Source organism: Aulonocara sp. 'chitande type north' Nkhata Bay, linkage group LG13, assembly GCF_057382095.1.
Source record: "Aulonocara sp. 'chitande type north' Nkhata Bay isolate Kocher_YH1m ecotype deep benthic linkage group LG13, A_spYH_male_GT1.1, whole genome shotgun sequence".
Lineage (NCBI taxonomy): Eukaryota > Metazoa > Chordata > Actinopteri > Cichliformes > Cichlidae > Aulonocara > Aulonocara sp. 'chitande type north' Nkhata Bay.
In genome coordinates, this window is record NC_141356.1 from 24,812,149 (window position 1) to 24,837,393 (window position 25,245).

Sequence of the window (25,245 nt, forward strand, 5' to 3'; positions counted from 1 at the left end):
TACAAAACTTACACTGTGCTACATTCCTGACACGGTCAGGCACTGCTTTAGGGGGCACTAAATTTGCTTTTGCTTTGCGTTCTACAGTTAGGTCTATAAATATTTGGACAGAAATTATTTTCTAGTTTTAGTTCTGTAGTTCAAAAAGATTGCATAAAAGTTTGAGGAACTAAAACTTTTTTTTTAAACACAATCCCTTCATATCAGGAGTATCAAAAGTAATTGGATAAATTAAATAACTGAAAATAAAATGTTCATTTCTAACACTTGGTTAAAAAACCCTTTGCTGGCAATGGCAGCCTGAAGTCTTGAACTCATGGACATCACCAGATGCTGGGTTTCCACCTTTTTAATGCTCTGCCAGGCTTTTACTGCAGCGGCTTTTAGTTGCTGTTTGTTTGTGGACCTTTCTGTCTGAAGTTTAGCCTTCAAATGAAATGTATGCTCAACGTGGTTAAGATCGGGTGGATGACTTAGCCATTCAAGAGTATTCCTCTTCTTTTCTTTAATAAACTTCTGGGTTGCTTTGGCTGTATGTTTTGGGTCATTGTCCATCTGTATTATGAAACACTGCTCAAACAATTTGACTGCATTTAGCTGGATTTGATCAGACAGTATATCTCTGAACCCCTCAGAGTTCATTCAGCTGCTTCTGTCCTGTGTCACATCGTCAATAAACACTAGTGTCCCAGTGCCACTGGCGGCCATGCCTGCCCAAGCCATCACACTACCTCCGCCGTGTTTTACAGATGATGTGGCATGCTTTGGATCATTAGCTGTTCCATATTTTTTTTCTTGCTAACATTCTGGTAGAGGTTGATCTTGGATTTATCTGTCCAAAGAATGTTTTTGCCAGAACTATGCTGGAGTTTTTTAGATGTTTTTTTTAGCAAAGTCCAATCTAGCCTTTCTATTCTTGAGGCTTTTGAGTGGCTTGCACTTTGCAGCGAACCCTCTGTATTTACTTGGATGCATTTTCCTCTTTATGGTAGACTTGGATATTGATACGCCTACTTCCTTAAGAGTGTTGTTCATTTGGTTGGCTGTTGTGAAGGTGTTTCTCTTCACCATGGAGATGATTCTGCGATCATACACCACTTTTGTCTTACATGGACATCCAGGTGTTTTTGCGTTGCCGATTTCACCAGTGCTTTCTTTCTTTCTTAGGATGTACCAAAATTTTGCCACTCCCACTATTGTACCAGTTTCTCCGATGGGCTTAAGGATGGCTTGTTTCAGCTGCTTTGACCACATGTTGCCTGTTCACAGCAAAATCTTCCAAATGCAACACCGCACCTTAAATCAATTCCAGGCCTTTTATCTGCTTAATTGATAATGACATTACAAAGGAATTGTCCACAGCTGCCCGTAAAATAGCCTTTGGTGCCTTTAAAAAGAGGGGCACATGTTAAGGAGCTGAAACTCCTAAACCCTTCATCCAATTTGAATGCGGATGCTCTCAAATAAAAACTGAGAATCTACACATTATTTCCATGCCCATTATGTATCTGTTACACAGTTGAAATGATGGGCCAACTCATCTCCCGTGCAACATATTTATTTTTACAGAAAACTGTAAAAACAGAAAAATAAGACAGGCCGTACACTGCCTCTTCACCACTGGCACTACTTCTTCTAGTGTAGCTGACATTACTTTATACAAGTAACTTATACAGTTTCACATTCACATGCACCACCTTTGTAAACTGGTTAAATCACACAAATACATTTTACTATACACATGAACAACATAGTGAACTCATTACAGTTTTATCTTGTTTTTACTACTGTTTAAATCTATTTATGAACCTGTCTTCTTAACTGTATTTAATAAACTAGATCTCTTTCAAATAAATGTTTTTCTTAACATATTTCTACAGCATTCACTCTTCATGAACTAAACATAACGCAATTCACACTTTCTCTTATTGTGCAAAATATATATCTTGTGGCTTTAACCCAAAAATACACCTGCACCGAGCTCACAGAGTTTCGGTACAGTCTAACACTTGGATCGGCACAGGCTAACAACTGGACCAACTTGGAAATTAGCTCTTTAGCTTAACATTCGCCACACACAAGACATTTATCATTAATCGCCACTGCTGTCTGTCACTTTTATAACATCTGTTTATATTATCAACCACCCAGCTTACCTGTAAAAACAGAAAAATAAGACAATCAGTTCTCTTTGGCGCGCAGGCCGTACGCTGCCTCTTCACCACTGGCACTACTTCTTCTAGTGTAGCGTCAGCTACCGAGGACCGAGCGCCCGTACAGGACCGAGCGCCCTCTGCTGGCGGAACTTATACAACAGTAAAACTTACATTGCAGTGGCCTTACTAAAAGAAAATGTCCTTGAGTATAAAATAAAATGGGGGGCTACTATTTTCATGTCTCTGTCTTTAACATAGTGCCACATATCTAATTAAAATATTTTTTAGTAAACAGGTTTGTCTCAGTGTCCAAATATATATGGACCTAACTTTATTTTAGGAACAGACATTTTCAATATTCTTCGATCATATACATTTAATTGTAGAAAGCCAAAATTGTAATTGAAATTAAAATTTGATTAATTGTGCAGATCTAATACATACTATATGCATGTACAATTCTGTTAGGCAGACTTTGCAAGTACTGCATTGGATCCTTTTTGCCTTCAACAACTCTTCATTTTTAATGATACAGATTTAGCGAGGTATTGGAAACATTCCTCTGAGCTTTTGGTCCATATTGAGATGATAGCATCACACATTTGCTGTAGATTTGTAGGCTTTCATCCATGATGTGAATCTCATGTTGCTCCACATCCCAAAGGTGCTCTATTGAATTGAAATGAGGCCATTTCAGTACAGTGAACTCATTGTTATGTTCAAGAAACCAGTTTAAGATGATTTGAGCTTTGGGATGGATGGATGGATGGATGTGTGTGTATATATGTGCATCATTTTCTATTTCAGTAGATATAATAAGTATCAATAATGCTGTCAATGACTTTGTTTAGCCAGCCACCTAATTTTCAACTTTAGTTCTTTAGTGAGAAGATCTAAACTGTATACATTACAGTGGTGAAAAGTTGCAAAGCAGATTAGCAAACTCAACTTTTTGAAGTGATGGGGATACCAAACTAAATGAATAAATAGGTGGACATATCATATAAGCTTGTCAGTTCTTGGACATGAATAGCATACCCCTTCAAGGTAAATGGCACAGATTGCATATGCACAATTGCAAGTGCATCAACCAATATTAGATACTCTATATGTGTGTTACTTTTTGCAATTATTTCTGAATAATTCAATTCTGAAAAGCAAATCTTAAGTACTGGGGTTTCACTCTTATCTTGACAACATTTCTACCTTTTCACATGAGTAACATGCATGCTTAGCTAAAAAAAAAACCTGTGATGTCACCAAAGTTTAACCACGCCATCACTAGAAAAATGTTGGTTTTCCTCAAATCTCTGATTTAAAACATCTCAGCAGTTCACATATGTAAGTAATCCTTTCTCTTTTTTTCTTTCTGTATTTAGTGGCTAAATGCCATTTGTCAAGGTACCATTTTGCTCATCATTTTGCCCCTCATAATTTGACTGTCAGTGCTAGAGACAGAGGAAATGGGATGTGAAAATGAGTGTGGTCGATTGAGGTCCAATGACGAAGGTTACACACATTTTCATCTGCTACAGAAGCAGGGGACACACAAAGACAGGGTGGAAGAGCAATGTTAAAGGATATTTTACCATGTCCTTTTGGATTAGGCCTGGAGATTGATATCTTCCAGTCAGATGAAGCTCTGATGTGAGTGATCCAGCTCTTCCATCATTGTGACATGCGGCTCTTGGCTAACGCTCATCCGTGTTGATGGGCACACCCTACGCCACAAGGGCTCTGGCTAGCATACCCACCTTCCTCTTTCCCATCTCTGTCTGCCTCACTCTGCCATCTCTGTTCTTTTATTTCCATTGCCCTTCTCCCCTGTTATCTGTCACCATGTCATGTTCAATCACTGTTTGGCTGGCCAGGCACTCAGTCGGGCAGGCAGGGAGCAGGGAGCCCCAGGTAGAGAGCTGCCTAACACGCGTCAGGATGGGCACTGAAATGACTCTAATAATGGGGTCCCCGTGTGGCCCAGACTGGCCAGTCAGTTAGCAGGCCTAGGATGGGGACTAATAAGTGTTTGATGTCTGCAGGGGAAGGAAGTGTGAAGGAGTACAGCCAACCCTGGACACTCCAGTCAGGCAGGTGCAGCCAGGCAGGAACTGAGGGGGTCGACTGTGGAACAAGACGTCAGATCAGTATTGATATGTGTCACGCTGGAGGTTGCCACGCTGTTTGTTTAAGAGAGTGTCTCAGAGTAGTACTAGCAGCCATGCAGTAATTGATGTCTAGATCAAAAGTGGAGCTAGAGGACAAGCTGATACGCCTAATGCTCAGTGAAACCAAATTTGTCGATTTTTATAGCGCGGCGAAGAAGGAAAATACTGCACAATGTGTACCTAAATTATCAGTGCATGTGTAAAACTCCGGCAGCAGTTACACTCATGGCTAAATTTGCTGGCCATCCTTGATTTGATGGAAATTACCACTGACAGGCAGTGAGGTGCCATTTTGTCCACTGATGCGTGAAGTCCATCATTGTCTGTGTAGTTGAGTTTAGTTAACATGGCACTTAGCGACTGACATTGCTTTAGAGCCAGCAAAACATTGTCATTGTCATGTCATTTATCTCTTGCTAGACAATTTTCGATGTGGTCTTCACTGAACGCCTCACTGATGCTTCTAGCTTTTTACAGTAGGCATGTGCAGCCAGACAGAGTTTCGGTGCCCTCTAAGAATAAACTGTATGTCAACCCCCTCCGCACATTTTAGGCCCTGATATGGGAGCGAATGGCTTGCCCAGCACCTTGCACTGATAAAGCCACAGCTGTCCTTTCAAGTATGGCCATCTAGTAACAAGCTACTTCCCTTTGAACAGTTTTATGTGGTTGTAATTGACCTGACAATGGGGTTCATTATGCAGTCCCTTTCATGCTGTTTTGCCTGATAATTATTATTTAATGTGTTCGGATGGAGTGCATCATTAATTCATCCCTTCCTCCAATGTCAAAGAGATGAACAGTGAAGTTATCACTCTCTGGTGATTAATATTATGCTCTTTTGTTATTGAATCCTGTCCCAGTGATTAAACCTTCATTGAGCGATTCACCAGCCGCTCTTATTAACGGCGTCATTAACAAACACAGTCAAATCTCTAATTGTGATTTTCGCTTTTTCTTTCGTGTTTTTGGTCAAAGGTTTGAACCACTTATCTGGGCTTTTCTTTTAAGTAGAAGTCCCGAGCGTAATGAAGAACACAATCGATCAGTGTCAGGCTATGTGGCGTGCAGAAAATGAGCGCTTATGATTACTTGCGTCATTAGTGCTTTCACGTGCCTTTAAGAGCAGATGAACTGTAGGAGTAAATAACCAGCCTGTCATTAATGTGCTTGCGGTTGGGTTTCTGTTGGTTACATGACAATGTATGCTTTGCAAAAGACCCTCAAAAGGGGGACGTGAGACCTTCTGTCCTCCACCTTAAACAACCTTCCTGTTATCTGCAGCCTCCAGAGCTACTGTAACTATTTTTCTCTTCTGGCTCTATATGGAATAAACGTCACTGAAATTAATTTCCTTTTTTCTTCTTCTTCTTTTTTTTTTTTACTAGACCCCTCAGAATGGTAATCTCGTCTTCAGTCAAAATTTATGTGCCCCCGAATTCAATTTCCTTCTCGTCCTCATAAGTTGAAGGTGCAAAGATGGATAACTGACAGGCATTTACCTGTATATATGATTATAAATTTAAAGTGTTCAATTAGAGTCTTTAATTTAAAGTGTTTGTCAGCTGTAAGGGTTCAGTCATGCCTGCTAATGCACAGGTTATGCCAGGGGTTTTAAACATATGGCCCCAGGGCCGGAACTGGACAGCTTTGAAAAAATGTGAGGAAGTGCATAGATTTTTGCACTTTCAAGTTTTACACCTTTTCCTATTGATAAAGATCCCCCCCCCCCCCCCCCCCATTCATATTACACATACTACAACATAATTAAGTAATATAAAAACAATAAAATGACAAAAACGTTCCTGTTTTTTCATGTAAATTTCTTTAAATTGATGAAAACTTTAGATTTTATAATTACAGAACAGTCTGAGCAATGAACTGCCAGAACTTTTATTCTACACACCTAAGATCACAGAATCCTTGTTCTTTGAAACACACTATATAAAATGAGTTTGACAATCCTGAGTTATGTGCACTGCATGTCGTTTTAGGAGAGGGTGTTATCCTACCTTTTGTTTGCATATATGTTATTGTAAATCATAATCCTTCAGTCACACAGCCAGCCTTCAGCGTCTGAATGTGCTATTTGTCTACCTCAAGGAGAATCATGTAGAAAAAGCTACCTGGTATTGATCAGCGCTGTTTGAGCCATGACCCAGCAACTTTCCTCTGAAAGCCCATCAGGATGTGGCAGTAGCAAATATTTCAACTCTCCATCTGTCACACTTGCGCCAGCCATTTTTTTTTAAATTCTTTGCTGGCCTTCGGTGTGTGTTGTTATAGCATCTGAATCATGTAGAAAGTTTCTACATCTGTCTCTGTGTTGGTCAGAGTCTCTGTTTAATACCTCACACCCAAAGAAAAAGAAATAAGGCCCTAATGAAAGCTTGTGCAGCAACAATAAAAGTAAAAGTATAATACATCACCGTATTTTATATAATATTATGAAACGGCACCATGTGCCATGTCTTAGCATCCTACATGGCTTGCTATTCACTGTTATGTTGTAGGCTTTTTAATCCCCTCCTTCCTGTCTCCCCTACACAGTTTCTCTTCCCTCCTTTTCCTCTCCCTTCTCCCCAGCCTCTGCCTTGGTGAAAAATGGGGCGCATTTCCCTGATAGCCTGTGTGAATGTGGAGAGTATAAATGGCTAATGAATTACAGATGAACATTGACGCAAATTAATCTTCCTGATGTCCCAGGGTTATATGGCAGCTATTTAAAAGTTTAATCAATACGCTGAAGTTGAGAACATGCAGGCGCTGCAGTTGTTTGGGCGCAGTAAACGGCCAGGAGGGGAACAGGGAAGGCATAAGCCCAGGGCATGCATCATGATGACAGCTATTTATGTTTAATGGACTAAATATTTTTTACTGATGGAGGACAAATGTCACTTTAATTCTTAAAGTTACAAGCAGGAGATTTGTTTGGGACTGGTGAAAGATGGGTGACACCTCAGCTGTTTAAAAAGGCTAACTAATGGACATAAGAGTCTATTAGTTAAGACTGAATAGGAATGGATTTTGTTCGAACATGCCATTTTAAAGCTTTTCTGAGAACCGCACATCAAAAATAAAAAAGGAGAGGTTTTACCTAAACAATGAGTGTTTAAATATATAGATTGGCTTAAGTGTGATTCCAAATTGTTCATAGGTGTGGACGTATTAGTGGTTTTCTGTGTCTTTGATTTAACCCTGTGACGTACCGGAAGTCTGTCTAAGGGGTAGCTCTACTTACAACCACTGTGTGGAAATGTCATTTTATTCTATATGGCATCTTTTTTTTTTTTTCAAACTGGATCCAGCTTCTGTTACGTCGTTCATTTCATCTTATTCACTCATTCATCTTATTTATATGAAATCAAGAAAGAGAAAGTATGTGCTGCATTTCCACATTCAGTACTGTGCTGGCTTTCGAGTTGCTTGCTGCTGCTGCTGCTGTTTATCTCTGGCAATATTTAAGTGGCACTCAAAAGAAAAATATACTTAGTTCATACTGCCACACATAGCCAGCACACCAGTACTAAGTGAAACAATTCAATTTCTCTCCATGGCAATGTGCTGTGTGTGCCAGCTGACCTCTCAGTGGGCTGAATCACAGTCTACTGCCTGTTAGTTTATGGGACGCAGAGGGGTTATCTATCTACCGGCTTCCCTATAGAGAGAAGGTGGCGACTCCATCTCATGACGTTGGGCTGAACTGATAAAAGGACAGCCGGAGATGGATTATGTCCACAATAATAGCCCTGGCTCACAGCAGCCTCCACCCCAAGCCCATAAGTCACTTGCACCAATTCTTATAGAAGCCAGCGATGAACAACATCTGACCCCATCCCCCACCTGCCCAGTGTTATTTCAGCCCTTGGAGATAATACGGAGAGTGTAATTGTGTTGTTAATTGGATTCTTCAAGTTATATTTTTTCCCCCCTGATGGATTGAAACGCACAAATTGTTGGCTAAGTCGCTAAAAAGGAGAGTGTGGTTACAAAAAAAAAATCAGTGAATAATCAGAAAGCAGAAGAGTGCATAAAGGAGGAGAAAGACAAAGTGGAAGCAGTTAAGACAAGAGGGGAGAATAGATGTGGAGAGGGGACAGGGCAAGAAACTAGGAGTGGAGGGAGTGAATTCATGCCAAGAATAGATAACCTTGATGTTAAAAGCTACATCCGTTGGATGTGTCTTTCTGTGACATATTGATGGCCCTTGAAAAGAGTCAAGCTGATTGTATGCAGGGAACAATCATTAAACCCACTCCATCTCCCTCCCCTCTCTGACTCCCTCTGTCTTCCTCTTATAAGTGTGCGCTGATGAAATGCTACAAGACCCACACATGCTATGAGCTAAAAAATTAGTCCAAGTCCTTATTTCTTACACAAACTATGTCTCTTACACGATCTGCCTTCTTCCATCTGTTAAGTTTTGAGACACCCGAAAGCTATGTCTACTACCTCTCTGTTAATACTATTACTATTTTACATCAGATTTGGTTCCACATTTCTCTTGATGTCTCTTGTTAGGTCACAGCATCTTTAACAGGTGAGGAGTTAATGTAGTAAAATTGCTGGAGATTAGCCCACTTTTCAGGCATTACCAACAGAAGACAATGACTGTTCAGGTATAATCTAAAACCACACAGATTGATGCATTTTATTATTTGCTGTACAATCATATTTCATGTATTACCGCTATCTTGCCAAGTTAATACTCTTAGGCGGCGCCTCTTCGGTATTACAATTTAATAATTACAGCATAAATCTCAAACAAAGGACTAGCTAATGCTCTCCTAAATATCCACATAAAAAAGAATGACATTCATCTCTGCAGGTTATACCAGAAAATTATCTGAAAGAAACACAAAAACATACTCTGAACTACAAAGGACAATGAAACTTGATTAGGAATACATTATTGTCTTTCTATTCAAATGTTTATTGATGACTTTTTGTTGTGTTAATCTTATGCAGCAAAACAATAAAACACCCTTGATTACTTTGTCAGTTCTGTCTGCTGGGATTGCTTTACCCCTTTGGTTATACTGTACTTTATTATTACTAAGAAATTCTGTGTTCAACAGCAACTGTTGATGCTGTATGTGTTGATTTGGTGTTAGAGCACTGTAAACATGACGCTTGCACAGTTAGCTTACTCACACTGTGGGAGAATGGCCCATCAAGCCCCTGTGGGGAGGACACATGCTTTGGGTAATCAGCTCGCAAAAGACCAGACTTTTCTGACGATGAACCCACACTGCAGCAATCACCAAGCAGGAGATGCAAAAAACCAATTGTGCAAGCTTTTAATAAAGACAAGAGGGTTTGCGTCTAACTTGGGGCTGTGTGACATACAGTATGTAGTATAAAGGGCTGATTGTTGCTCCACCAGGGCATGATGGAAACGTTAGCCTCCCCGTCACTTTGTTAATCTGTCACTTTAATGGCTGCTCCCACCGTTCTCCCCGTGTGCTCGAGATGAAAGGGGGTATGAGTTTGTGATAATGTGTACATGGTTGAGAGTGTGGGTGTTGATTCGAGTGTGCTCATCCATGTCTCAGGGTACACAGAGGATATTGTACACTAGCACGTTTGGCACTGTAACACTTTTTATTAAGTATCAGTTCATCAGGCAGAGCCCCACCGGCGTGACTGTGGCCTCAGAGGGCATTATGTAAGACCAAGTTTGGCTTAGTTATTCCCTTTCCTGTCTCCAGCCACCCCATCTTTCTCCTGGTTTCTCTTGTAATAAGAGCAAACACTTGCTGTGAAGGGAATGCAGTGAACTGGAATGTGTTTATGCACCAAACACACCGCTTAATGTAGTGCTGAAATGTAGAGCTTTCAACGTTCATGCACTTTTTCACCCACTGGGAGACGGACCTCTTGCCTGTTCTTTGTTCTTCCCTTTTTTCCTTAATTTAAACTCCCACTTCTCCTATGATCGCACACAAGTGTATATATTAGCGCTGTTGTGGAGTTACAGGTCACACATTTTCCAGCGCTTTCTGATTGGTACTGGAGAATCACAGAATGTGGTCCCTCCAATCCTTCTCAGTCCCCACAGGCTAGTGACGAGCTCAGCGGAGTGTGAAGGTTCGAGGGGCCTTTGGCTTTAGTTCCTTCATCTGTGAAGGTTATCTCTGAAAGGCTTTGGTTGCAACCTACAAATATATCCCCTCTAGGTAAGCTCTTATTGGGAGCCTTGGTTCTGGTCATTTCTCCCCATCGCCCTACTCCTGGAGAGTGCGAGCTATCTCGCTGGGTAAGCTGTGAATATGTGAAAGGCCCCGGTACCCATGTGATCAGAGCACTGTGAGACACCCCGATTCCAGTGGTGTCAAGCCCACTCTCCAGCCGTGGCACCTATATCCCCAGGCAAATCACGGCAGCTGGAATTCATCCCCCCCACCCCAGCCTCCTGACTGTCAGAGAAGCACATGCACACACACGTACAAACACACGTGTGTATGTACCCCCCGTACACCGGGGGAGCAGGCAGGCACGGAGCTGGTCCTGGATTTTATCGGAGGTGACAGCTTCTCACACTTCAGTGTTTGGATCACCTCAAGTAGCTGGGCTATGAGGGGAAATGAGCACTGCTCCACTACAAAGTCCAGATTTAGATTGACTGAGCTTGTCCTCGGGCCTGTGGGCTTCTGCTGCTGCTGTACAGCTCCGCCGCCTGACAGAACACCCACTACTGCTGCCAGGGACTCTGTGTGTGTGTGTGTGTGTGTGTGTGTGTGTGTGTGTGTGTGTGTGTGTGTGTGTGTGTGTGTGTGTGTGTGTGTGTGTGTGTGTGTGTGTGTGTGTGTGTCTGTCTCCGTGCTCTATATGTGTGCATATGTGTGTGTCACTCGGTAGAGCCTACTTTGAAGAGTCGGAGAGAGTGGGGGAAAGAGAGCGATGTGTCAGGTTTGGTTAGAATTGAGGGTGGCATCAGAATATGCTTGGCACTAATATGGCACCAGTATCTCTGTCCCCGTCTCTGCTTTCTGTCACTTAGTTGCCATTCTCTCCTCGCCCTTGACAATGTCTCTTTGGATTATGTGATTGGACTTACCACTTGGAGCACCCCTCATCCCTCTGCGACACTGCCTCTCCAATGAGTCTCTCCTTTTCTGCCTTGCATCTGGCCTGCCCCTCCCTCCTCCCGTAATGCACTTGATGTCTATTTAGAAAAAAAAATGGTGAAAGCTTTATCTGTTCTCCTGTCAGATGATCATTGACAGCGCTAATGCCACTTGTCCTTGCCTCATTTGGCGAGAGGTGACACCTAGGTACAGCCCGCCACATTCATCAAGTGGCAGTGGAAGCGATGTGACATCAACGTCTGCAAACCAAATACGGAGCTCGGGGCAGCTCTCTGCATGGACAGCACCGCCTCGCAATAAAGCAAGAAAAGCACTGCAGACCATCATCCCCCTTTGATGTGGCTTTAATTTTAATACTTGGTTTTACTGATTTTCCTGATTGTTATTCCGGTAGATTACGTTTCTCTCCGTTTTTTTTTTTTTAAAATAGCTAATATCTAAATTAACTGTTTTAATAATATAGAATAGACAGATATATGTATAGGTATATATGTAAACCTCTTTGATAAAGTAATTCTGCCTATCTTCTATGAAATAATAGCACAGAAGTTCAGTTTGTTTTGACTAGTACTGTAGTTCCATCCACAAGAACTGCTGATTAAGTATAAATATGATACCTTAATGAAAAGTAATATATGCACATAAATGCGGTGAAAAGCAGGATGTCCTCTTATTTGGAAGACCCATGTAAAGAATATTTGGAAATGTTTCACATTTTATGCCAGAAAGTTTAATTTGTAATGAAAATAATCATTAAATCCTGCAGTTAATTTAATCCATAATTAGTAAAGTAACCTTAGGATAAAGTAAATAATCTTGTGTCTGCATTGAGTTATTTAAATACGTTCCTGTAATGCAGTAAATACACCTTCCTGATTAAACTTGCATGCTGCATCTATTGGAAGCAAATGCAAATATTCAGGTCTCTCTCTGAAACTGCCTCTTTCACCCGCCTGCAAGAAGCAGAGACGCACACCCAGTTCAGTCCTGCCATTTAAAACTGCACGACTACAGTAAACAAAACAGTTTTGTGTACTTTCAGTGTTTCCCATTTAGAAACTCAGCCAGGCTTATTTTGTGTGTCTTTAAAGTCAAACAGATAAACTGAATTTATTACCTAGATTTTGAAGATGCCTGAAGATGCCTTCAATAATATTAATACATCTGCATAGTTTCATGATATTTCAAAGTAGAATGGGAGGCAGAGCCTTCAGCTTTCAGGCCCCTTTTCTGCGGAACCAGCTCCTAGTTTGGATTCAGCAGAACCCCTGGTTCTGCCAGAGGTTTCTTCATGTTTAAAGGGAGTTTTTCCTTCCCACTGTTGCCAAGTGCTCGTTCAGATGGGATCGTTTTATAGTTAGGGTTTTCGTGCACCTTGAGGTGACTGCTTTGTGATTTGGTGCAATATAAATCAAATTGAATTGAATTAAATGTAATTAAAAATGAACTTACAAGTTTGCTATTTCTTGGTTTCCTGTCATTCTTATAAACAAACCACATCAGAGACGTGCTCTGAGGGTCTTGCCAACAGGTTGAAAGCTGCTGTTGTTAATCTGCGAATGACACTGCAAATGCACTGCAGTTATTATACTACAACCTAGAAACTGCTGATTGTTTAGTTTTGACACTAAAATGTTTACGGAAATGCAGTCCAGTTAGAAATTTCAATGTGAAAAGTATATACAGGTACTAAAGCAAACTGACTGAACTCTCCTCTTTCTGTTTTTAGGAGTGTTCGCCAAGTGTCACTACATCTACTATGGCAAGCACTCAGAGGGCAACAGATTCATCAGAAACGATCAGCTCTGATGGACAGACGCTCAACCGTAGACTAAGAGACGGACATGGAAGGCAGCAGATGCTAACAGAAGGACGGGAGGATCAAGTCAGTCTTATTTATTGAATCCAGTGGTGATATTTGGTTCACCTAATCACCTGATCTGGAAAAGAAAAGATTTAAATTCCTTGAATATATGTTCCTATATAAAAGGAAGGTTTCCTTGTTTTTAAAGATCATATTGCAGCCCCATAGTTAGAGCCTCTTTTGCTTCTGCTTCCCTGCATGCAGCTCAGCCGGAGATGACACTCTGAATGACATGATTGCCTCTAAGCATTTGCAACTGCAAAACTCGAGACTCAAAACACAAACACAAGAGCACAAGCCTCTCTCTCTCTCTCTCACACACACACACACACACACACACACACACACACACACACACACACACACACACACAGAGTCAGTGACAAACATACCCAGCCAATTGCGTCCTCTTCCTTGACAGCCATGATGGATCACTTGTCCACTACCACCACTAATCAAGGGTGAAGAGGTTATGGTCACACACCTGGGGCCTGACACGGACTCATCTCTTTCACCGTGTGTATCATTCGCTTACACACACTCACATCTTCTTTAAAACATTAAGACAAGGCTTTGACAGAACAGCGTTTCTACAGCTTCATTAAACATTGCTGTGATTTGCAGTCGACACGCAAGGCATGATCAGTGTGTCTTGTTTAGTTTGAGGCAGAATTTTATTTTTTTTCAGGGGAGTAGGGTTTTTTGTGCTCATGTGATTTTTATTTGGTTATTTTTATCTTTTGGAACTTTTGGTGTCTAAAAAAGAGAAAATTTCTTCTTGAAAGTCGAAAATCGGATAACTGAGAAGATTCGGTGAGTTTCTTCTACAGTGTGCACATTTTTTTTTGTTTGAAGCAAAAGAAGCCAAACGAAATGCAGCTTAATCATAAAAATAAAACATTCCAGCACCAGCTTTAATTTCTCTTTCCAGGTTCATGTCTGAAATGTTGCTCTCTTTTATTGCTTTACAATTTTCAGAATATCCAAGCCAATGTAATAACCAGTGTTGCTGCATGAGAAATGTTTACATTTTGTTATTCTCTTTATAATTGTTGTGGCTTACCATTGTTGTATTGATCCGTTTAATGCCCTCTCACAGCAGCAGGTCAAATTTCTGAGGCAACAAATTGAAATTTTAATGTAAAGGATGTGATAAATCTGATCTGATGTGAAATTGTATTAACAGGATTTAATTAAATGGGTTGAACTAACACATGTCTCTTGTCAATTTGATGTGGAGTTTAAGGTACTATGATGCTTTCGCATTTAGTTCCCTCTGCCGGCACTTTAAACTGTTTCCTAATGAGGAACTGTCCATCACATAGATATTTTTTTCCTGCATAAAGCTTATTAAAGATGTCAGTGACTGACAAAACTCATCTGTCATCAAATCATAAGGCTTGATTACTTACACTTTAGAAGTGATGGAGGTGAATAAACCACAGTGATGAGATAGAGGCTTTATTTATTTGGGACTTGAAAGAAACCATGTTGAGCTTCAGTACAGTGTGTCACTCATCCACAAACGGATGAAGAAAAGGTCAGAGATAGCCTGATGCAATGTTTGTTCACTGTGTCTCTTTCAGTTCGTCTCATATTTCTATTAGCTTAAACATTTGCACTAGTATATGATTGTGTGTGTGTGTGTGTGTGTGTGTGTGTGTGTGTGTGTGTGTGTGTGTGTGTGTGTGTGTCTGCTTGCTCGTTCACTTCACAACTTTCAACAGGACTGTGTGACCATATTCCAGATGACATGCCGTTCAGGAGCCTGGTCACTAGTGCTGGCGTTTCAAAATGACAAGGTTTATTTGTCTGTGTTTTGATATGTTCAGAGGAAACTGGGGCTGACAGCTGGAGGAGGCAGGAAGAGGGGAGCCACAACAAGTTCCCCCCGCACGACACAAAATGTCATCCTTCCCCTGGCTGCGGCGCACGCCCAGCCATCCTGCTGAAAAGAGCAGACATTTAAAACTTTGTGACATGTGTCACAGGCACTGCCATTGAGCCAGTGCCACTGACGGAGCTGGAATTGACAGGCCCCGAGCCACCGGAGCTGGCTGGGGGACACACCGAGTTTGGTGCGTGTCACTTCCCATCCTCGTCAGGGATGCATCCCGAGCTGCCACACCAACACAAACTGCATTATGGGGTGGGCAGGGAGTGCCAGATTGGGTTGACATATGCTTGACGTGTGCCTTTGTGCATGCGGTGGGATGAATGGGATGCTTGGCATCACGGACAGTAGATTAATTAAGGTATGAGGCACAGATCTACCTGTAGGCGGTGCCCTCCTTGACCCTCGGCTCTGTCACTGAGGCTGCTCCTTGGGAACTTCTTGGCTGAACAAATGGCACGCCACTTCATCACAGCAGATCAGTGACATTCTGCTATAGTGGCCCTGCAGGCTCCTCTACTAGCCGCAGTGTGCATGTGTGTGTCTGTGCGTAGGCACACGCATAGGAAGTGTAACTCTGAATGTGCATATTTTTATGTGAATCCATATCTGCGTGAGCATCATCTGGGTCTTTGTGCACAGTTTGCGTAGACAATTTTTGCTGTTTTTGTACTAGAAAGGAAACGTTACACAATGAAACCTTAATACTAACAATACGGCACGTGCATTTTGTAAAAAAAATAAATAAAACTTGATTTGGGCCTATTATAAGTATTCCAAGTAACTGCTCTTTTTGCTTGAGTTTTGATGTGCTCTTAATAGCCACAAATACAGATGACGATGTGATAGCTCTTCCTGTATCCTTATTTAATATGAGAAAGTTTAATTTAAGTTCATCCTTTTGCACAGTCTTCAATAATACTGTACATACTTTCACAGCAACTGTTGCACACTATTGGAAGGCTTTCAGACTGTAGGTATATTAAAATGTATTTGCATATTGTATGAGCTCAGATTTTTCCTACATTGTTGGCACAGCGCAATTCTCCTCCCCAAAGGCACACGAGTGTGTGACTTGCTGTCAAGAAAACTAAGGACCAATCGCCCCATCACTAGATATCAGCTCACAGCCTGATGACTGATTGGCATGAGCTAATGCAAATTTACAAGGAGGCGGAGAAAGGAAAAAGGACTTGTCTGTATGAGTGACAAGTGGCCACTGATAGAGCAGCAGACAGGATGGGGTGAGATTTAGATTTAACTGTCCTCCTGGCTCTAGAAATCTCTTTCCCCCCTTTTTCCTTTTCTACCCCACTTTTTCTCTGTCTGTGTCTGACATGCAAACCCCTTCCCTCCTGCTACTGAAGACATCTGGCAGCACACTGCTGTCTCACTTGAGCCAGAGGAGCTGAAAGGGGGGGGCGGGAGAGTGGCCCTTATTTCCGGGCCGGTCTTAGATGAGTAACATTTGTCACTCAGGGTTGTGCTGTAGTAATTAGCTTGTCAGTGGGCACCAGGCTGAGCTGGCTCTTTCTGCTAAGAAAGATGGACAGACTGACACAGGAGCTGACAGCCAGTCGATAATGTGGCAATTAATGTCATAAATAATTCCACTGCCAATTATATCAAAATGGACCCCGTTCTTTCAAAGGGCTTGGTACTCCCTTATCATTCCCTCTGATAAGGGGAACAACCATCCCCCCATAATTATGGGGCTTTTTATATGGAAATATAACATGGCCTTGCTCTCTCACATGTTTATAGCACAGGGGTGAAAAGCAGAACAAGGTGGACAGAGCAATAAATGTAATATGCTAATAAATGTGTTTTGTGCCCTTTAGCTTAGGTAACAGGTCGTGTGGCAGGACTGGTGAGGCATTTCAAATGTCACTGGCATGTACAAAACGGGGCGTGGGGGGTGGGAGACTTGATTTGAAAATGTAGGCAATTATGTGAGAGAGATCGATTGGAGTTGATATTTTAAAGGTTGCAAAAGCTTAACCAACAGTGAGAATATTGATCCTGACGCCCCATAGCTTGGTGGGAAAAATCATATCTATTCTGTCTTCAAGATGCAGGTCAATCAATCGCAGTAAGCGTGAATACTTGATGAGCTGGAATCCACATGGGTTCAGTGAATAGTAAATGTGCTGTATATTGGAGGGAAGTAAAAGTGGGAAAGCGGGAATTTGCTTTGAAATGCTTATTATCCAACGCCTCGGCCTGTTTCCGCGGGCTCATTTGTCTCGACAAGTGACTCAGTCACTGTGAACGGTCCCCATCAGCCTGACACTAAACTCTTCCTGTGAAATGTATGAGCAAATAAAGTGAGCTCAGCACATGTAAAGCCCTCCTAATGCATTGTAAAACAGCCTTAAACACATCAGATGTATCTTCGGGATGGGAAGGTCGCTCTGATGGTAATATATGGTCTGCGCTCAGAAGTCTCAAGGTCGTGTCAAATTCGCCTACATAATGCATGATTTCCCGTTACTCTTACAGACTCCAATCATGCCTCTCAAGCCTTGAGATGAAAATTTTAATAAGTAAATCAGCCACCTTGCTGGCATTTCTATTACCCCTCAATGTGCACTGACAGAGAAAATGAATAATTCCAAATAATAACACATAGTAACAAATCAAATTTACTACTCTGAGAGAGAAAGTGCTGCCGTGGATGTAAAACTGTTAGCCGGCTTTAGTTATTCTTTCATCTCGCCTGTATGGATTTTACTTCTGTTTTGTGTTTGTTTTGCGCTGCTGTGTAAATGTCTTCTTTGTACTTTATGAAGATGAGCGTGTCGCTCCTCCACTTGTCACTGTCCTCTCGTTAGATTGTGTGTAATTATTGTGTCACTTATTGCACGAGAATTGCTTTGCTTTGAATAAAGCAGTTAAATGACCCTGTTAGCATAATTAATTTAACTATCCTGAGGGTCTGCAAAGTCGCAGCCTCATGAATATTAATCGCTGTCAGTGTCGTGCTAAATATTGTACGACAACAACGCAACGTGTTTCTGTTTCGTGTTTGTTTTGAAGTGATTCATCGTTTGATGCAATTTTTGGAGCAAAATTTGGAGTCTTTGTTCCTCGTTCTTAGGCGCTCTATTTGTTTGGTTTTTTTGATTAACAATAACACATTTAATACAATCGGCCACATGTAATCAGATAAATATTTGATCAGACACTTTCACTTTTTTTTCTGCATCATTAAAACAAAAACAAAAAAAACACATTGATTTGGCAGAAAACATACAGTAATTATACACACTAGTATGGCAGAGGGGCATGTAAAGTTTGCATTTTAATGTTCACACCCCAGGGCTCTACAGCTGTACATTGTATGACACAAAGCATCATTGCCATTGATTTTACATGCTTGCAGGCTTGGTTCAATGCATTACATCCTCACTTGAAATTTGAATAATAAATGGGAGTTCCAAATTATTTGGAAACCAGAGTGTAATAACCTTGTTTTATATGGTTATTACAACCTAGTTTCCACAAACTGGCAGCCCAAATAAAGACATAAACAGATACTGTCTAACATCAAGAAATAAGTAGTACTACATATAGTATCCCCTATAGTTACATTATTGTCATTGATAATTATACTTTAGAAGAAAGATGCTTTTTGGTTTATTATATGCAATTACAAATAATATTAAAATGTCACAAAGACACATCTTTGCTATTATAACAGATGGGAATAAAAGTATTTTCCCCTACATGTTATGGCTGTTTGATTGAGATAAAATGAGTATGATATGCACATGAACTGGCCAATAACAATCTTTTTGGCAGACAACAATCACTTCAATGTGTCTAGAGTTCTGCGCCTATGCTCATTTGAGATGCTAGACCTTACATGCTTGAATAGAACAATCAAACATTGCAAAGGAAATTCCTGGAAATATTGGCATTTACTTCTTCTATCAGGTCCCGAGGGTGGAAGTGCTGATTGTGTTGAATCGCGTCTGTGTTTATCTAACAAGTGGACGTGAAAAGGAACCAGGAAAAAAAAAGCCCCCAGGAGAAATGGCTGGTTTTCTCACATGGCCAATTCTGTATGACTCCATTGAGGCACAAGAGAATACTTAAACAAGCAGTGTACTGTACAATGAAGTGATGTGTACCTACAGTATCCGTGGCATCATGCTCTTTCACTCAAATGGCTGCTTCGGATGGATGCAGGAATTATTCTCTCAGATTTTGATTTTTTGGGGGGAGGGTTATTTCCCATGAACGTGTTTTGAACTGTAAACAATGCTCATACATTACATATGAATACACATATTATGGGACCCACGGTGGTGTGACCTGAGGGACAAGTGTGCCGTGCTGTATGTCAGACTCTGTGGTATTTCCTGCGGCACTCTTAGCCTATCTCTGGGGTCCTCTGGAGGGCAGCCTCTAAAATGGCTCGACTTGGCCTTGGCCGATGACAGTGACATACAGAGGCAGTCGAATTTTGACACACGGCTGTGAGTAATTGTGAGGAAAAGGTGAGGGAAATCCGTTTGTGGGTGAGTCTTAAAGACATGGAGATCCAGCCAGCCTCCTTGGGGTATGGCGTAGCACAAATGAAATCCTTGAATCATGAATACTCTGGAGGTGAGGCACTATTTACTGCAGCCAGTCTTGCTTTTATGGAAACAATAATGGTGGTCAGTAGCTGGGAGCTCAGGTTTTAAGTAGCCCATGTTTTTCTTTTTCTTCTTTTTGGATTGCCAATATGTAGATTTCTATTTATTTATTTTGTTTTTATTAATGTTTTATTTCAACTAACCATTTCTAATAAGTTAATTTAATGATTTTTTTAATTATTTTTTAAAGGAAGCACATTTAAAGAACAGTGATAAAAATGCTAAAACGGTTGAATATACCAAACTACAAACTAACCAAATCCTAATCATACTGAGAGATTTAGTCAAATCAAATAAATCATTTAAGGAGGGGTTAAAGTTAATTTTGGTAATCATTTTTCATAAACATTTTTAAAATAAATCAAAAAGAATGTACAAAAACATATCCACACAATAACAGGCTAGCACCATTACAGCAACCAGAGATCAATCCATTTAACAAATTTTACCAATTAGATTAGATTAGATTAGATAGAACTTTATTAATCCCTCAGGTGGGTTCCTCTGGGAAATTCGACTTCCAAAAAAAAGCACAGCAGCGACCGAAGTTACAGTTACAGAATTGTTATATATATATATATATATATATATATATATATATATATAAATACAGAGACAAATATAAATAAAATATACGAAGGGGATAAATAGAATAAATAGGAATAAAAAATAAAAATACAAGTGAATTGCACATTTCAAGTATTGAGTCTATTGCACTGTTGACTATTTACAAAAAGTATTGCACAAGGTATTGTACAGTGAGGTGAAGAGGCACTACAGCTTAGAAACTATACCTGTACTAATGTGATGATTTGTTTTTTGTTGAGACCAATGTCTGCATGAAAAGACAGAAAACATTATGTCAATAATTCATGTGTAGTAATTATATTCTAGAATGAAAGCACAATGCCACAGCTACTTCTGATGGCTAACTACTGATAGCTAACTACTGCCCTTAGCTAGCTAGCTAGGGATGTTAATTCGCAGATAAGCTTACAAAACACACATAATTTAAATCGGTGAGATAGACATGACTTAGCTGCTATGTTAAAATAATGTGTCCACTATCATATTGTTAGTAAACATTAAGCCTACATGTTAAATATACTATTTTTGTTGTCCTAGTTTTGCATGTTAGCATGCTGACTTTTCTCAGTTAGCATCAACCATGTAGTAGGTTGAAATTATAGTTTGCAGGTATTTGGTCATTAAGTTAGCAATGCGAGATTAAAAGTCAAGTAACTGTAAAATTATGTTGGCCACACCAAATATAGTTTCATGATACTGTGATGCATCACATATCTATAGCCTCACATTCAAGAAGACAAGAACCAAAAAGGAAAAAGGCAGGAGTTGTATATTTATTTACTGCAGTGTCATTCTGTCATTCAGCTGTTCGTTTTTTTTCCTCCTACAAGTGCAGGTTGTTTAATTTATTTCTAGTTTGCTCTCATTTGTTTGAGCACAACTCCAAGGAGTTATGAAGCACTTACTACAGTTGATCAACTTGTTGGAGCAAATTCTTTGCAGTTCTTACACGGGCTTTTGTAAAGCTCAAGTTCACCTCCATCACTGCATGATCATGGATACCTGTAAAAAATGTAATGCTCTCCTGTCCTGGTTGCTGAGATTCTTATTTCTGGATCGCACACATTTTTGCCATGAAGGTGAAGTAAGAGTCAGGCAAAGTTGAGGTGTTCTCACAACAAACAATACAAATCCTACACTATTTGAGATATGCATATGGTGATTAAATGCCAATAGCACAAAACATTGATCCATTTACAAGAGCTGGTTCAAGTATCCTTGAGCTAAAGGTTTATTAGTTGTGATTCTCTTCTATGTCTGGGTAAACTTCAGCTGTGAACCTGTGCATTTGGGTATCAGCAATGCTTTCTCTCTGTGTGTCAAACTGGCTGATAGGCCTAACCTTGTCTGTCTTTCCAAACATATTGATTAGTCTGTGAGAAAAGATATGCTGAGTGCAGAGGCTAAACTTGAAGTAATTCACTTCCTACTAATATAATCCTCTTTTATTACAATGAGGGAAAAGTTTGGAACTACGAGTACACAGCTGAAGACAACAGTGCTCAAGTTTTCCACTTTTGCCTAATAAGAAAATAATCAAATGTATGCCAGTCTATTATTAATAATATCAAAATGCAAGTCTTTAACACTGAAAAACAAGCTGACTTGACAACACAGTCTTGATTTCATTGGACGTCATGTAATGACAGCCAACCACATATCTGAGTCTGTTATTGTTTGTGTGTCAGATAGAAAAACCAACCATCCATGACAGGCTTAGAGAGGAAGATTCGCCAAGTTTTCCAGAAGAGGACATTCAACACAAATTACAAATGGCAGTGGCAGCCGGGGAAAAAAGAAGAGAAACGCCAACCCCTGTGCCTTTGTTGTTCTCCTTTAATTCTGTTAATCGCCCCCAGGTAAAGATTAGCTGCTCTTGCCAATTTAATTCAGCCTCAAATGATGCCGCTACAAGGTCACTTTTTCTATTCCTCCTCTCTCTTCTGCGTTCCCTTCATTCACCCTTCCTTGCCCCACCCCCCCTCACTTTCCATCCCAACAAACTCTCTCCTCCATTTCTCTTTCCGTGAACAGGATTGAGTTGTCATGTAGTTCTAATAGGCAGCACAGGGAATCATTAGTCCACCTCGCCTCCCTGACTGATGGGTATTTCACTCCAATCATCTGAGTACTGTGCGTGTATTTGTGTAGGTGTGTGTGTGGAAGGAGAAAGCTGGAATATCCCCCACCTCACCAACCCCCCTTCCGCACATACACACTCTCTCCGCCATAGACTATCACCAACACCCCCAACCCCCTAACCCCCCTCCGTCACAGCATTGTGCGCCTGCTGCTATTGACGGAGTGTCAGAGCTGAGGGGAGATGTCTTAATCAACTTGGACACACTGGGCATTGATTTGACAAGCTGCTGTAATGACCTTCTTGTTTTTGTAAAGGATCACTGTTTATCTGGGCCACAAGTGATGTGCTGAGCATGCCTCATCGTCATGGAAACTGTTATCACAGTAGAATTGGGACAGGGCTCGGTCTTTGGATCTTTTCCTTTTCTTTCTCTGTCACACAAACAAACACACACACACACACACACACACACACACACACACACATGCAGCCACACTTATCGATATCGATATGTTTGAGGTGCCCTACTATAACCAGATGTTTGGATACTGTAAAACATTGACCGTGATGTTAAACGGTTCAGGGGTCAAAAGGTAGAAGCTCTAAATGGTGTTGACAGCCTTTGTGTCAATGTTATGGAAATTGTTACACAGTGGTTGGATTGACTGAGATGGCTCAATAATCCCACGACAACTGTTTCATGCACTTGCCTTCCAGCTCTTTTTAGAAAATTATTTTAAACCTGCAGGTCACTGATTTGCTAAACGGCTCATTATGACAAGGGGATAATGATATATATATCTAAAGATATATGAATATATCTTCTATTAGTCAATGAATGTTTAAAAGAAGTAGCTAAAAGAAGCATAAACAGCATCGGTGTGGTGCTCCATCGTCTGGTTCACGTTTAAAGGCACACCCTGCTTCCTTAAAAAGAAGAAGAAGGTGAAAAAAACGACACTGCTGAGTTTATTTGCAGGGATCTCAGGTTCAGGGTGCTGTCAGCTTCTGTCAGGGCAATCAGCAACACTCAACCTCCCTTGAATAGCCCGCACACCAGACGGTAAATATTATTGGCATTCTGACACCCTCTCGCTGCGACGAAGTGTGTAAAATTGTTAATAAGGAACATGATGGGGCCACCACACGTCGTCCTGAGAATTGAAAAGCTTGCTCTTGTTGGCAATTATCCAAATAACAGGATGAGGCGTGCGAGGACAGGTGATTTAAGTCCTTAGCTGGCTGGTGGAGAGGTTTGTTTTGGCAAAGAGGAAGTAAAGAAAAGTCACAGAGGTCACATGGTAAACATTGTCCTTGTGATTTATCCATCAGTAAAACTCCTTATAAAATGTACACGGAGACCCTTGTATGTGCCGTTTGGAAAAATTGCCATATACGAGGCACTTTAACACTTGAGGGCTGTCCTACATTATGTATGACAGGCATGTGAGTGTAGGTAGGCTAAAGGTTGCTGGTGTGTCAGCTTTAAGTATGGCTGAGAATGTGCTGCTTGTTTACTGAAATCCACTGTTATTAGTTATTTCTATGCCTCCCTCTGAAAGTCTCAATGTGACACTGAGATAAGGCAAACAGTATTCCCTCCCTTTGCATAGAGCAGGTAAGTCATTATTTTTAAAGGCATAGTATCTCCAAGTCACAGAAGGACACGTTGATAGGAGAATAAAGTACACAATCGTAAACGTTTATGCCAGTATTTCTCACTGTATGATTACATTTTTATGGTTCATATTCTGATAGGGCTTGTATTTGCTGCCACCTCCAGAGAAATGAGACAGGCCCAGAGGTGGCATTTCTCCTCTGCTTTAAGGAGAGTTGGGTGGGGGTGGAGAGGGGGGAGCTGGGAGGAGAGTCCTGCTCGTTTTTGTTCAGTAAACACACTGCCAACCTAAATGGCTGATCAATCAATTTCAGCGGGATCGATCTGCATCAGTTCTGCCTGCATGCACACACCCGGAGCCACTTTATTGTAAATCAATCATTTTGAAAACATCTCACAGAGGGGCCCGTCCTCACTAACAAGCCATCAATTCCAGCTGCCTGTGTAGCACCCTTATCAGGCCACAAATCAGCAGCCGCACAAACATCTGCTCCATTTCCATCGCTTTCCCTCCTGCCTCACTCTGTCTTTTATCCCCGCTCTGTCCGTACCGCTCGTCGTGTTTTGATGTCTGGGTGTCTGGCATGGAGAAGAGAGGAGAGAGGCCGGGATTCTTCACCACACCACTTAAGATAACCCAAGGGTAATAGTGTTTGCACATTTGAGAGAGAAATGAGGACAAATGCCAGGGTGGGTCATACGTTCTCTTTCTGACCGCCTGTTTGACGTTGGAGTGTGAAATTGCACACTTCAGCTGAGGAGGAGGAGGAGGAGGGGAAGGAGGGCAGGGCTCGGAGACTTATGAGATGTCCACTGATTTCTAGCTATGAGATAAGAGTGGCTCGTTGTCTGAGAAGTCATCCTGACACATCATAACACCTCAGAATTGGTGCTGCTCATGATGTTTGAAGGATTCTCGGGAGATATCTCCGTACCCTTGACACGGGCAGCACAGTGTTCACTGCAGTGTATATCTAAACAGATTATTGGAGTTGGAAAATTACTGCATTACAGAAAGGTTAAAAATCCTCCAACGTTAGCGCTGTTTAATGACATGCTCGTCAAGGTGCGGGCTTCGCTTTGACATGTCGTAGCTCTAACAGCGAGAAAGAGGATTACTCCCTCAATAAATCAGTCGCT

The 25,245-nt window shown here is 41.0% G+C and overlaps 1 protein-coding gene across 1 annotated transcript in view; it reads left to right on the forward strand.

Moving 5' to 3' along the window:
• The window catches only part of lrmda (leucine rich melanocyte differentiation associated), a 210,934-nt gene extending 196,435 nt beyond the window's left edge, over window positions 1–14,499 (forward strand). The window contains exon 7 of the mRNA XM_086259345.1: window positions 13,142–14,499. Within this exon, the coding sequence (XP_086115471.1) occupies window positions 13,142–13,221 (80 nt within the window). The 3' untranslated portion in view covers window positions 13,222–14,499. The remainder of the gene's footprint in view (window positions 1–13,141) is intronic.
• Window positions 14,500–25,245: the final 10,746 nt, after the last annotated feature.